Source organism: Chiloscyllium plagiosum, unplaced genomic scaffold (genome assembly GCF_037043375.1).
Source record: "Chiloscyllium plagiosum isolate Xiang-an unplaced genomic scaffold, Cpla_swu_hap1 HiC_scaffold_44, whole genome shotgun sequence".
NCBI classification, from domain to species: Eukaryota; Metazoa; Chordata; class Chondrichthyes; order Orectolobiformes; family Hemiscylliidae; genus Chiloscyllium; species Chiloscyllium plagiosum.
In genome coordinates, this window is record NW_028270182.1 from 18457289 (window position 1) to 18470422 (window position 13134).

At 42.9% G+C, this 13134-nt stretch overlaps 1 protein-coding gene across 1 annotated transcript; it reads left to right on the forward strand.

Moving 5' to 3' along the window:
• The first annotated feature begins 5269 nt into the window (after positions 1-5269).
• LOC148137350 (putative G protein-coupled receptor 139) lies at positions 5270-12092 on the forward strand. The gene is made up of 2 exons (XM_087982736.1): positions 5270-5366; positions 11176-12092. Exons 1-2 carry the CDS (start codon positions 5270-5272, stop codon positions 12090-12092), a joined length of 1014 nt encoding a protein of 337 aa, XP_087838862.1.
• The last annotated feature ends 1042 nt before the right edge of the window (positions 12093-13134 follow it).

The window sequence follows — 13134 nt, forward strand, 5'->3', positions numbered from 1 at the left end:
GGATACCTTTTGCAGCTTAGACGAGTGAATGGAATCGAGTTGAGGTCTGCAACGATGGAACAGGTTCGATGGGCTGAATTCCTAGTTCTTATGTTCTCATGTATGGAGATGAGCCAGTTACTTGAGAGATATTCACATTGAGCTGTACGTTCCTGAAGTACAGATTTCTTTGAAATTGTTCATACTTTCAGGCAGTTCTAAAGCTGTAGAATGCTTTTTGCTAAAAAAAAAAATCAGGATTATTCAGAGTATCTCTGGGAATGTTTCTCAGTTTCTTTTCTTCTAAGCATTGAATCTCAGCAAGCCGATCCAGTTTTCAGTCAACTCGCAAGGTTCCATCTGAAAAACAGTCTCACATTGTAATCGGGCCTTTGCTCATTTATACATCATTTGCATGAATAGACATAACATTTCATCTTTTATGTCGGTTATGAGAGCAATTTGATGTACTTTGTTGGTTTACATAAAGCATACACAGAGTGCAAGTATGAATAGAAAGTATCAGAGTGCAAGGGAGCAGCTAAGTCTGTTTTTTCAATGAGAGTGAATATTATCGGTCCTCTCAGAGCATAATTAAGCAACTAGAGGTTTGTCTGTATCATAAGAAGGAATGCTCAACTCTCAGTGTCAAACAATTCTGTTTGTTCCCCTGTTCCAGGGCAGCACGGTGGCTCACAGCGCTAGGGACATGAGTTTGATGCCAGCCTTGGGGATCTGACTGTGTGGAGCTTCTCCCATCGTCTGCGTGGGTTTTCTCCAGTTCCCCCCAACAACAATCCGAAGGATGTGCAGTATAGGTGAATTGGGCATGTTAAATTGCCCATAGTGTTAGGTGCATTCGTCAAGGTCAAATGTCGGGAAATGTGTCTAGGTGGGTTATTCTTCAGAGGGTCTCTGTAAACTTATTAAGCCAAAGAGCTTATTTTCACACTGTAAGGAATCTAACCTAATACAAAGCCTGGGACTTTTCTTACTGGAGTGGAGGAGGTTGAAGCGTGACCATACAGAGTTTTATGATATCATGAGTGGCAGAGATAAGTTGATAAGGTTGGAAACAGCCGGAGAACCTAGCTCCATGGAATGGTCTTCCCTGGGAAATCAGGGACACATCCTGTCTCTGTGTCAACTTTTTCTCTCATGTGCGGAAGTGAGTTCAACTGCAGCTCCTGATTTACCGCGTGGAGCACCTGGAGCTATGGAAATACTCACTATGGAGCATCCACAAGGATAGGAACGTCATGGATAGCCTGTTGAGTGATCTGGGCACACCACCAGTAAGGACAATACAAACAGAGAAGAGTTTGGTGATGAGCAGGAAGATGAGGAAGCAGAGGCAGGCAGTGCAGGAGTCACTTATGACCATTGTTGTGGTTCTGTTCGCCGAGCTGGAAGTTTTTGTTGCAAACATTTCGTCCCCTGGCTAGGCGACATCATCAGTGCTTGGGAGCCTCCTGTGAAGCGCTTCTTTGATGTTTCCTCCGGTGTTTATAGTGGTCTGTCCCTGCCGCTTCCGGTTGTCAGTTTCAGCTGTCCGCTGTAGTGGTTGGTATATTGGGTCCAGGTCGATGCGTTTGTTGATGGAGTTTGTGGAAGAATGCCATGCCTCTAGGAATTCCCTGGCTGTTCTCTGTCTGGCTTGCCCTATGATAGTAGTGTTGTCCCAGTCGAATTCATGTTGCTTGTTGTCTGCGTGTGTGGCTACTGAGGATAGCTGGTCGTGTCGTTTTGTGGCTAGTTGATGTTCATGTATGCGGATTGTTAGCTGTCTTCCTGTTTGTCCTATATAGTGTTTTGTGCAGTCCTTGCATGGTATTTTGTACACTACATTAGTTTTGCTCATGTTGGGTATCGGGTCCTTCGTTCTGGTGAGTTGTTGTCTGAGCGTAGCTGTTGGTTTGTGTGCCGTTATGAGTCCTAGGGGTTGCAGTAGTCTGGCTGTCAGTTCTGAGATGCTCCTGATGTATGGTAGTGTGGCTAATCCTTTTGGTTGTGGTATGTCCTCGTTCCGTGGTCTTTCTCTTAGGCATCTGTTGATGAAGTTGCGCGGGTACCCGTTTTTGGCAAATACCTTGTATAGGTGTTCCTCTTCTTTTTGCAGTTCTGGTGTACTGCAGTGTGTTGTGGCCCTTCTGAATAGTGTCCTGATGCAGCTTCGTTTGTGTGTGTTGGGGTGGTTACTTTCATAGTTTAGGACTTGGTCTGTGTGTGTGTCTTTCCTGTATACCCTTGTAGTGAATTCTCCGTTCGGTGTTCTCTGTACCATCACGTCTAGGAATGGGAGTTGGCTATCCTTTTCTTCTTCTCTCGTGAATCAGATTCCTGTGAGTGTGGCGTTGATGATCCGGTGTGTTTTTTCTATTTCCGTGTTTTTAATGATTACAAACGTGTCATCGACATATCTGACCCAGAGTTTGGGTTGAATTTGTGGTAGGACTGTTTGTTCTAACCTTTGCATAACTGCCTCTGCTATGAGTCCCGAGATCGGTGATCCCATACGAACAAATCAACGGAACACCCATAAACTCGATTATCCGAAACTCGGACTTTCTGAAGGAGATCTCGAGGTCCCGATAGAAACATTACATCAAAGACGTGTTTCTAGCAGTGATTGCGTCTTTTGTTTACACTGATTAAACAGGCACCATCTCCAAATGACTGACCTCCCGCCCTCTCCCCCCCCCCCCCCCCACCACCACCAACACTTCTCCTGGAGTTCTACAGAGGGGTGTACCTTAACCTCCCCCCTCCTCCCCCCGCTTCACTGGAATAATCTCTCTAACATTGTTCTGGGGAAACATGGAACTTATCAAAAAATTGCAGTCAAAAGTTGTGTGTGTGACTCTGTGTTTGTGTGAGAGAGAGTGTGTGTATATGTGGGTGTCTTTGTGGTATTGGGAGACTTACCCCACAAAGGCAGTAGCAACAGCAGTTTTATTGTTGGTGTACAGTCTGGCAGCCCCAGAGACGGGCCGGGTGGACAGGGGCTCACGTGCTTTGTGCTGGGGGACGGGATTGGATAGGGATGGGGGCGGGGTTGGACCGTGTTGCGAGCGGGGGGGGGCGGTTTTGGACCAGGTTGGGAGCGGGGGCTGGGATTGGATCAGGCTGGGGGCCGAGGATTGGTGGAGTGCTTGCGCTCTTCGCGCTGGAGAGTGGGGGTGGTGTTGGACCGGGTTGGGAGCGGGGAAGCAGTGTTGGACGTGGGGGGAACGAGAAGGGGGCATTGTTGAGGGTGGGGTCTCGCGCGCTGTGTGCTGCTGCAGTCTCCTGAAGGGGGGGCAGACTTTAAAAACTCCTAGCCCCAGAGAAAAGGCATTTAATCGATTTTCCGAATAATCGATTATTGAACGAAATAGTGCCCGCCTATCACGTTCGGATAATCGACTTTCCACTGTACCATGAGATATAAGAGTAGGATTAGGCCATTTGGCTCATTGCATTCGCTCCACCATTTGGTAATAACTTATATGTTGATCAACCCCATTTTCCTGTCTTCTACCCATAACCCTTCACTATCCTTACTAATCAAGAATTTATCTGGCTTTTTTGTAAATGCACTCATTGACTTGCCCCCCACAGCCCTCTGCGGCAGTGAGTTCCACAGATTCACCACTGTCTGACTGAACAAATTCCTCCTCATCTCAGTTCTAAATGTTGTCCCTTCACGCTGAGGCTCTGCCTTCGGACGTTAGTATCGCCTACTCGTGGAAACATCTTCTGCACATCCGCTCGATCCACATCTCCTGGTATTCTGTAAGTTTCAATCAAATCCCTCATCTTTCTAAACTCCATTGAACAAGACTGATGTTAATGAATTATTGAACAAGAAAAAAATACAGGAGAGGTGGTTGTCTGTGATCAAATTGTGAAATATGGCCTTGGCATTAAGACATGGAGTTCCAGTCGGATCTGGCCTGGGGGATATTCTCTGATTAGGAGTTTTAAGCCTTCACTACCAGCTGTTGGGAAGTTCACTCATTCTGTTTATTAAGTATACAGGGAGAACTAGCCCTTTGGACACAGAACTGGCTCAAAGGTAGAAGACAGAGGGTGGTGGTGGAGGGTTGTTTTTCAGGCTGGAGGCCTGTGACCAGTGGAGTGCCACAAGGATCGGTGCTGGGCCCTCTACTTTTTGTCATTTACATAAATGATTTGGATGCGAGCATAAGAGGTACAGTTAGTAAGTTTGCAGATGACACCAAAATTGGAGGTGCAGTGGACAGTGAAAAGGTTACCTCAGATTACAACAGGATCTGGACCAGATGGGCCAATGGGCTGAGAATTGGCAGATGGAGTTTAATTCAGATAAATGCAAGGTGCTGCATTTTGGGAAAGCAAATCTTAGCAGGACTTACACACTTATTGGTAAAGTCCTAGGGAGTGTTGCTGAACAAAGAGGCCTAGGAGTGCAGGTTCATAGCCCCTTGAAAGTGGAGTCGCAGTTGGATAGGATAGTGAAAAAGGCGTTTGGTATGCTTTCCTTTATTGGTCAGAGTATTGAGTACAGGAGTTGGGAGGTCATGTTGCGGCTGTACAGGACATTGGTCAGGCCACAGTTGGAATATTGTGTGCAATTCTGTTTTCCTTCCTATCGGAAAGATGTTGTGAAACTTGAAAGTGTTCAGAAAATATTTACAAGGATGTTGCCAGGGTTGGAGGATTTGAGCTATAGGGAGAGGCTGAACAGGCTGGGACTGTTTTCCCTGGAGCGTCGGAGGCTGAGGGGTGACCTTATAGAGGTTTACAAAATTATGAGGGGCATGGATAGGATAAATAGGCAAAGTCTTTTCCCTGGGGTCGGGGAGTCCAAAACTAGAGAGCATAGGTTTAGGGTGAGAGGGGACAGACATAAAAGAGACCTAAGGGGCAACTTTTTCATGCAGAGAGTGGTACATGTATGGAATGAGCTGTCAGAGGATGTGGTGGAGGCTGGTACAATTGCAACATTTAAGAGGCATTTGGATGGGTATATGAACAGGAAGGGTTTGGAGGTATATGGGCCAGGTGCTGGCAGTGGGACTAGATTGGGTTGGGATATCTGGTTGGCATGGACGAGTTGGACCGAAGGGTCTGTTTCCGTGCTATACATCTCTATGACTCTATCACTCTAAGTGATTGCTATTTTTCCTATTCATCATGGGATTGGATTTTCTAGCTGGATGGATTCTCTCTGCAATAAATACACTGAATCTTCTCCATGTGGCAACTGGAGGATTGTACTCAGCCTTTGGATCGTCCATCAAAGCACCGATTACATCGAAATGCAAATATGTCTCTCGGTTTTCTCACAAGATTGAAGATTTTATGGGCGCTTTATGATATACAAAAGATCTACTTCCCCATCTTGGCTGCTGTTGGTGTCCCAGGTACGTCACAAGCTCAAGATCATACATTCGTTACCTCAATTTAATCATTTGTGCTTTTGTCTTTTTTTGTCTGTTGTACATTTCTTGATTAATTCAGTTTTGTACCTAAAAATAAGTGACTCTCATCGAAAATATTCTGCTGGCTTTAAACAGATTTGGGAAGTCCCCATTACTTTCTCTCTCTTCATTTCTTTCTCACACTTTCCTTTTTTACTTCCATTCTTTCTTTAATTCTTTCTCTCTTTCTTTTCTGTTTCTGTTCTTTCTTTCCATCGTTCCATCTTTCTTTCTTTTCTTAACTTCTTTCTTTCTTTCTTTCTCTCTTTCTTTCTTTCTTTCTTTTTTTCTCTCTCTTTCTTTCTTTCTTTCTTTTTTCTTTCTTTCTTTCTTTCTTTTTTCTTTCTTTCTTTCTTTCTTTCTTTCTTTCTTTCTTTCTTTCTTTCTTTCTTTCTTTCTTTCTTTCTCTCTCTCTTTCTTTCTCTCTCTCTTTCTTTCTTTCTCTCTTTCTTTCTTTCTCTCTTTCTTTCTATATTCTGTCCTTTTAATGTACCCCCTTCATGCAACCATTTTAAGTTCCAAGTAGTCCTCAAACTCTAACTCAAACCGTGTTACAAAATAATTTCTCTTCGTGAACCTTTGCACTCTGCTTTCATCAGTGAGCCTGAAGGCCACATGAGTAATTTTGTTGAACATGCAAAATCAATAAATGTTTGTTGAAACAGGTAATTGCAACAGGAAGATCGCATAAAACATTAATGACATGATGTTGGGTCAACTCCCTCTGTTCCCTGTCTGTCCAGTCCTTAGAACAATCCATTGTTCATGAAGGCTGAAGATATATGTCTAAGATTCGCTATGGTTTATTATTATCTAATTCACTTTTTATAGTCAAGTTAATTTCATTTCTGTCTGAAGCAATTCAATCCCTCAATGTTGGAAATTGCTTTATACCTCCTGTATGTACTTACACCATCTGAGTAAAGGAGCATTATTTATCTTGTTCTGCTGATTACTATGGACTAAGTCAAATCTCATAATGAGACCCGGGTTGATCTGTCTTTCTTTGTATAAATAGCCAACACTGTGTAAACTTGCTGAAACATAGGCAGAAGGCAGGTAAGGCTGCAGATTTAACAATAGAACAGAAGCTTATTACATAAAATATAAACTATAAAGCAAAACAAAACAAGTTAACTTAATAGAGTAGAGTAGATCTTAAACGACATAGCAAAATAACCTTTTCATGTAATCTCAAAACCATATCTTCAGTGATCAACTCTGGAGTGATTATCTCTACATCTGAAACCATTTAATGTTTCCCAGTTCTGTCCTGTGAACTATGATGTCTTCTCACACGGATGCTTAGAAAACTGAAAGCTTAGACTTTCTCAGGTTTCAATAATCTGTAGGTTTCTAACCAATCACACCTGGTCTGGAAGTTACACAAAATAACTTTCTAATAAGCTAACATTTCTCACTGAACTTCTCTACACTCCTTTACAGCAGGGATTATGCTTGTGATCAAAGCCAGGCCCCCTCCAAAGCTGCTTCCTACTTCAAAATCTATCCTTGATTATTCAGAAACACTAAGCAGTTAATGGCCCTCAATGTTTAGCCACACACTCATAAACAGTGCAAAATATCTTCTATTAACACTCCAAAGGCTTCTTGCTCTCTGACGCAGAGTGGATTTTGTCATGTTTCTGGAAATATTGTCCAACCTAGTTACTCTTTTTAATCGCTTCACAAATTAACCAACACCCCCAGATGCCACCACTTTGAGATCCAACCTGATGTGACAGAAACCCTTCATTACAGGCTAAAGTTCAGTCCATTTTCTTTGGTATATTATTTTACCAGACTATTCAAATATTTAAATTGGTTCACTCTGCAACATCTATTATCAATTTTGCCATCCAGAAAATGGCTATCAGAATGACTTAAATTGTCAATTATTTTCTACTTTCTTTGTTCAACAATAACTGTTAAATGATCAGAAAATATACATAACTAAACCTGAGGAAGATTGATGCCTCAGTCAAATACGTTGCTGTTAGCCATCTTCTCCTGCCGCTATCAGATTACAGTCCAATGTTGACACAATCTGAAAAACCTGGCGTTCTGCTTAATCCTCAATCAATCCCCACATTCTGTATTCTCCCTGCCACCAGTTCACTTCTCCCTCAGTTTACAGATGAATGCATTCTAATGTCCTCACGGTCAATCCTGTAACTGTAAGATATAGCCATTCAGCCCATCGAGTTTGTTCCACCATTCAATGAGATTGTGGCTGTTCGGTTAACTCCTAATTCCACTTTCCTGCCTTTTCCCCATAGCCTTTGATTCCCTTCCTGATTAAATGTTGATCTTATCGCTGAATATACTGAAAGAGCCAGCCTCTACAGTCCGTTTCATTAAAGAATTCCATAGATTCAACACCCTCGGAGATTTTCATAGAACTATTTTAGAATCATGCAGGATAGAATGTGTGAGCTGACTAAACTGCTCTAACTCTACACTAGTCCCAGGGTCCAGCATTGGGGTCCATCAACTTGAATGTTATCACACTTTGAGTGCTCATCTAAGCATTGTTTTTAAGTCTTGCAGTTCCCTGCCTCAACTAACAATACCTTCTGTGATAATAAAAACAGAACATGTTGAAGAACGTCAGCATATGTGGCAGAAACTATGAAGAGAGAAATAGAGTAAAGTTCTGATTCCAACATAATGAGTTCTGAAGAAGAGTCTTCGGAATTAAAACTGTAACTCCATCTCTCTCCATCGATGGAGTCAAACCTGTTGATCCCTCCAGCATTTTCTATTTTTATGATAGGTTTCCACAGGATTTTGCTTTGATTTGTAGCTGGTTCTGACAGGTATACTTGCACAGTTTAACCCAGATATCCAGAAGCTGGATATTTTGTTCATATTCCTTACTTCTGTGGAGGCAAGAGCAAACTCTGGAGTGAACTTCAGTGCAGCTGTTTGGAGTTAGAAAATGAGACGACAGAAACATTTCATGATATGACATGAAAGAGAAACTAGGTACAGGAGCATTAAAAAAATCAGAACATATGAGCCTGCCCTGCCATTCAATATGATCATGACTGATCATCCTCGTCAGTAATCTGTTCCCACTTTGTCCCGATATCCAAGAATCCCTCTCATTCCAAAGAATTACATTGACATCTTTCTCGAAAGTTTTCAATGTTATGGTCTCATTGAGATTCTGTGGCAGATAATTCTACAGGCTCACCACTCCCCGGGTGAAGACATTTCTCCTCCTCTTCGTCTTAAATTACCCACTCTGTATCCTTAAACCTGCTTTTGGTTTCCTCAGTCGGTGATTACATCCTTCTTGCATCTTCGCTCCCTAATAATGTCTGGATTTTGTAGGTTTCTAGGAGATCTCCCCATCATTCTTCTAACTTTTATTGAATATATTACCAATCAATCCGATCTTTAAATGTATCTCAATTTTTCAATCTCAGGATTCAGCCTGGTAAAATTTCTTTGCATTCCTAGTACCGAATATTATTTCAGGAAATGGTTATGATATAACAGGTTTCCTGCAGGAAGGTGTTAATGCAGTCAATATTTATCGTTGCATTGCAAATCATGTAAATCTTCTTCCAATTATGTTTGATAATACAATACGTGTGTCTATGTTTATAAATGTCAGACAGCGAATGCAATGTTCTTGTGTGGAGCAGATGTGTCTTTGGCTCCTGAACTCACCAAACTGGGTGTACACTCACATTAAGGCTCACGGCAAATAAATAATATCGCCTAACAGTAAGCAGGAATAAATGATTGCAGATGCTAGAATCGGAACTGAAAACAACAAATGCTGGAGATTGCAGCGGGTCAGGCAGTATCTATGGAGAGACAGCAAGCTAATGTTTCGAGTCGAGATGACTCTTCATCAGAAGGGTGGAGGGGACAGCATTTATGCAATAGTTGGGTGGTGGAGTACGGGGAGAGAAAGGTTGTTGACAGTGCAGATTAAGTAATCGGAATGACAGATCAATGGTGTGTCTAATTTTCAGACTGGAAAGGACAGATAATCCCAATGGAGTCGGGGGTGGGAGGAAGGGAAGAGAGGTCACGGTGACAGAGAAAGTAACAAGTGGAAAGGGAAGGAATAGTTTAAAAAGTTCTTGGCCACTCGAATTTTTACAGATTGCAGTATGGTATAAATCTTTTTCTGTGTTGCTGGTTTTAAATTAAGCAGGAAAGTTTCCCTCGTGTCGTAACAACCGGTGCTTTATTTCTCCAAAGTAGAATAGGGCACATCGGGTGCCGCGAAGGCAGATTGGAGGAGGAACAGGTGAAATGCTGCTCCACCTGGAAAGATAGTTACGTCCATTTCATGGTGAGCAGGGAGGAGGTGAAGGGGCAGATGTTAAACCTTCTGCATTTACTTTGTAAGTTGCCATGGGAAGGGAGGATGGTGTTGTGCGTCGAGGAATGAACTGGGGGAGTGAGAGGAAGATGAGTTTGGTGGTGTCATTCCATTTGAGTTATCTGAAATGGAAGAGAATTTTGAATACGGAGGCTAGTGGAATGGAAAGTGTGGACAAAGGGGAACCCGATCACGCTGTTGTGCGTTATGGGAAAGGGCAAGGTGGAAGCACCAATGATAGGTTTGATGCGGTCAAGGGCCTTGTCAACTATAGTGGGCAGGAAACCACAACAATGGAAGAAGGAAGTCATGTCAGCGTTCCTTGCCATGTCACCTTCCCATTTAACAGCAGAAGATGCAACACATGCCCCTTCACTTCCTCTCTGCTCACCATCAGAGGGCCTTAACAGCTTTTCCAGGTGTAGCAGCATTTCACCCGTACCTCCTCAAACATGGTTTATCGTATGTGCTGCATCCAATGTGACCTACAGTACATTGGAGAAACTAAATGCAGACGAGGTGAAAGCTTTACAGATCATGCACTAACGGGACCCTGACCGTCCAGTAGCCGGTCATTTTAACACAGCGTCATGCTCACATTCCCATGTGTCTGTCCCTTGCCATGCTGCAATGTTCCAGCGAATCACAGTGCAAAACAAAGGAACAACATCTCACCTTCAGACGGGGCACTTTATGGTCTTCTGGAACTTTTCTTGAGTTCAGATTGGGCTTCTGCTCCTATTCCTTCCCTTGTTTTCAGCTTCACTTGTTACTTTCGCTGTCACTGTGACCTCTCTTCCCTCCCCTGTGCTCCAGTGGGATTGTCTGTCTTTTCCAGTTTGATAGTTAGACTCACCATTATGCTGCCATTTGATTTCTTAATCTGTACTGTCAACAGCCTTCTCCCTCAGCACTCCCCATCTCCATACCCCACCATTGCATATATGCTACTCCCTCCACTCTTCATGTCAGCTTTGACGCAGAGTCCTCTAGAATCGAACATTAACTTGGCAACTCTCCATGGATGCTGGCTGACCCACTGTGATTTTTTAGCATTTGTTGTTTTCAGTTCAGATTCCAACATCTGCACTAATTTATTTCCTACTCTATGCTAGACTACATTATTTATTTGATAATATTTTGTTGATTAACTTGATGCCAATCCCAAACTCCGACACTGTGTTCACGCTAAGTAGAACAAGTTTCAATCATTGGTTGCAAAAACAAAGCTGCACAGTCCCATCAAATTTTACAGGATATTAATTGCCCCCTTCAGAAATTTTCTCTATTGGCTCAGTGAAAAAGCATTCATCTTTTGTTATTAACAGCAATTTTTAATTGAAAAGGTTATAAATGTCTGTCGTTTGCTGGTAAATAATTTCGATATTCCTCTCATATTTACAGTGAACATAGTCACAATTGTGATCTTGTCTCGGAGAAAATGTGGTCTCTCAAACTGCGTCACTTCCTACCTGCTCGCCATGGCAATGGCAGATCTACTCGTTGTTATCATTGATCTGATCCTGCGGCAGATTCCTATTGTCTATCGGGAGCAATTTAATTTTGTGAGGACCATTCATTTGTGTAATATCCATGCAGTCTTGTTGTATGCTGTCACTGACTGCTCTGTCTGGTTCACTGTCGCTTTCACCTTTGATCGCTGCACTGCCATTTGTTGGCAGAAACTGAAATCGAAATATTGCATTGAGAAGATGGCCATTGTGGTCCTTGGAACTGTAACTGTGATGAGCTGTTTGAAAAACACATTCTGGTATTTTCTGTATACAAGTGATTATTGGCTTTCCAATAATCCCTGGTTTTGCCGCGTGTCTTTCAATGTATCTCGTTCACTGGTCTGGGCTGTCACTGAATTAATGCATTATATTTTGACACCATTCGTTCCCTTTCTCTTGATTTTAGTGTTCAATGCATTGACAGTCCAGCACATTATCATAGCCAGCAGAGCTCGCAGGAGACTGCAATGTCAGGGTCAGGGTGAAAACCCCAAAGATCAGGAGATGGGAAACCGAAGGAAATCCATGATTTTGCTGTTTGTTATGTCGGGAAATTTCATGTTGCTATGGGCTGTCTTCATGATCTCTTTCATATTGAGACGCTTGGATTACTTGGGATATCCTATTTCTCTGCCTACCTTTGTATCAGAAATTGGCTCAATGTTGCAACTCCTGAGTTGCTGCACAAACACCTTTATTTATGTAATTACTCAGCAGAGGTTCAAAGAGGAACTGAGCAATGGAGTCACGTATCCCCTGGCAATGACTGTCAAGTTGTGTCAATGGATGAGGCAAACACTTTCTTGAAAAATATTTTTGTGTCTCACTCGATAGAATGTTCAGAAGAAAACCTTGATTTTTTTTTTGCTCTTTTCTAAAACATTCACTGATGAATTCATGCAAGATCATTAGAAATCGGAGAAGGCGATATGGCCCCCTTCAAACCCACTCCACCATTCAATAAGATCATGGCTGATCCGACATTCCTCACACCCACTTTCCTGCTCTTTCCGTAAAACCCTTCAATTCCCAAGTCATCCATAACCTATCCAGGAGGAAAAAACAATGACTGCAGATGCTGGAAACCAGATTCTGGATTAGTGGTGCTGGAAGAGCACAGCAGTTCAGACAGCATCCAAGGAGCAGCAAAATCGACGTTTCGGGCAAAAGCCCTTCATCAGGAATAAAGGCAGAGAGCTTGAAGCATGGAGAGATAAGCTAGAGGAGGGTGGGGGTAGGGAGAAAGTAGCATAGAGTCACGACATGGTTGAAGAGCTTCAGGGCAGAGGAAATGACCTGGGAGTTGCAGTGGGAGAGGGACTCCCTGCAATTCTTGTAGAGAGAGGAGGAAAACTTCTGCAAGGCAGGCATCCTTGCAAGAGGATTCGCAGAAGGGTTAAAATCAACGAGGAAAAAACAATGACTGCAGATGCTGGAAACCAGATTCTGGATTAGTGGTGCTGGAAGAGCACAGCAGTTCAGGCAGAATCCAAGGAGCAGCGAAATCGACGTTTGGACAAAAGCTAACCTATCCAGCTCAGTCTTAAATGCACACAGGGAATCTGCCCCCACAGCCTGAACAATGAAGAACCTCTTCATGTCTGTCTTAAACTGGTGCACCTGAAGAAGGGCTTATGCCCGAAACGTCGATTCTCCTGTTCCTTGGATGCTGCCTGACCTGCTGCGCTTTTCCAGCAACACATTTTCACCTTTATTTGAGACAGTGTCCTCTCGTCTTGGACTCTGCCATAAAGGGAAACAATCTCTCAACATTTATCCTGTCGAGCTCCTTCACCTTTCTAGATTAGATTACATTACATTACAGTGTGGAAACAGGCCCTTCAGCCCA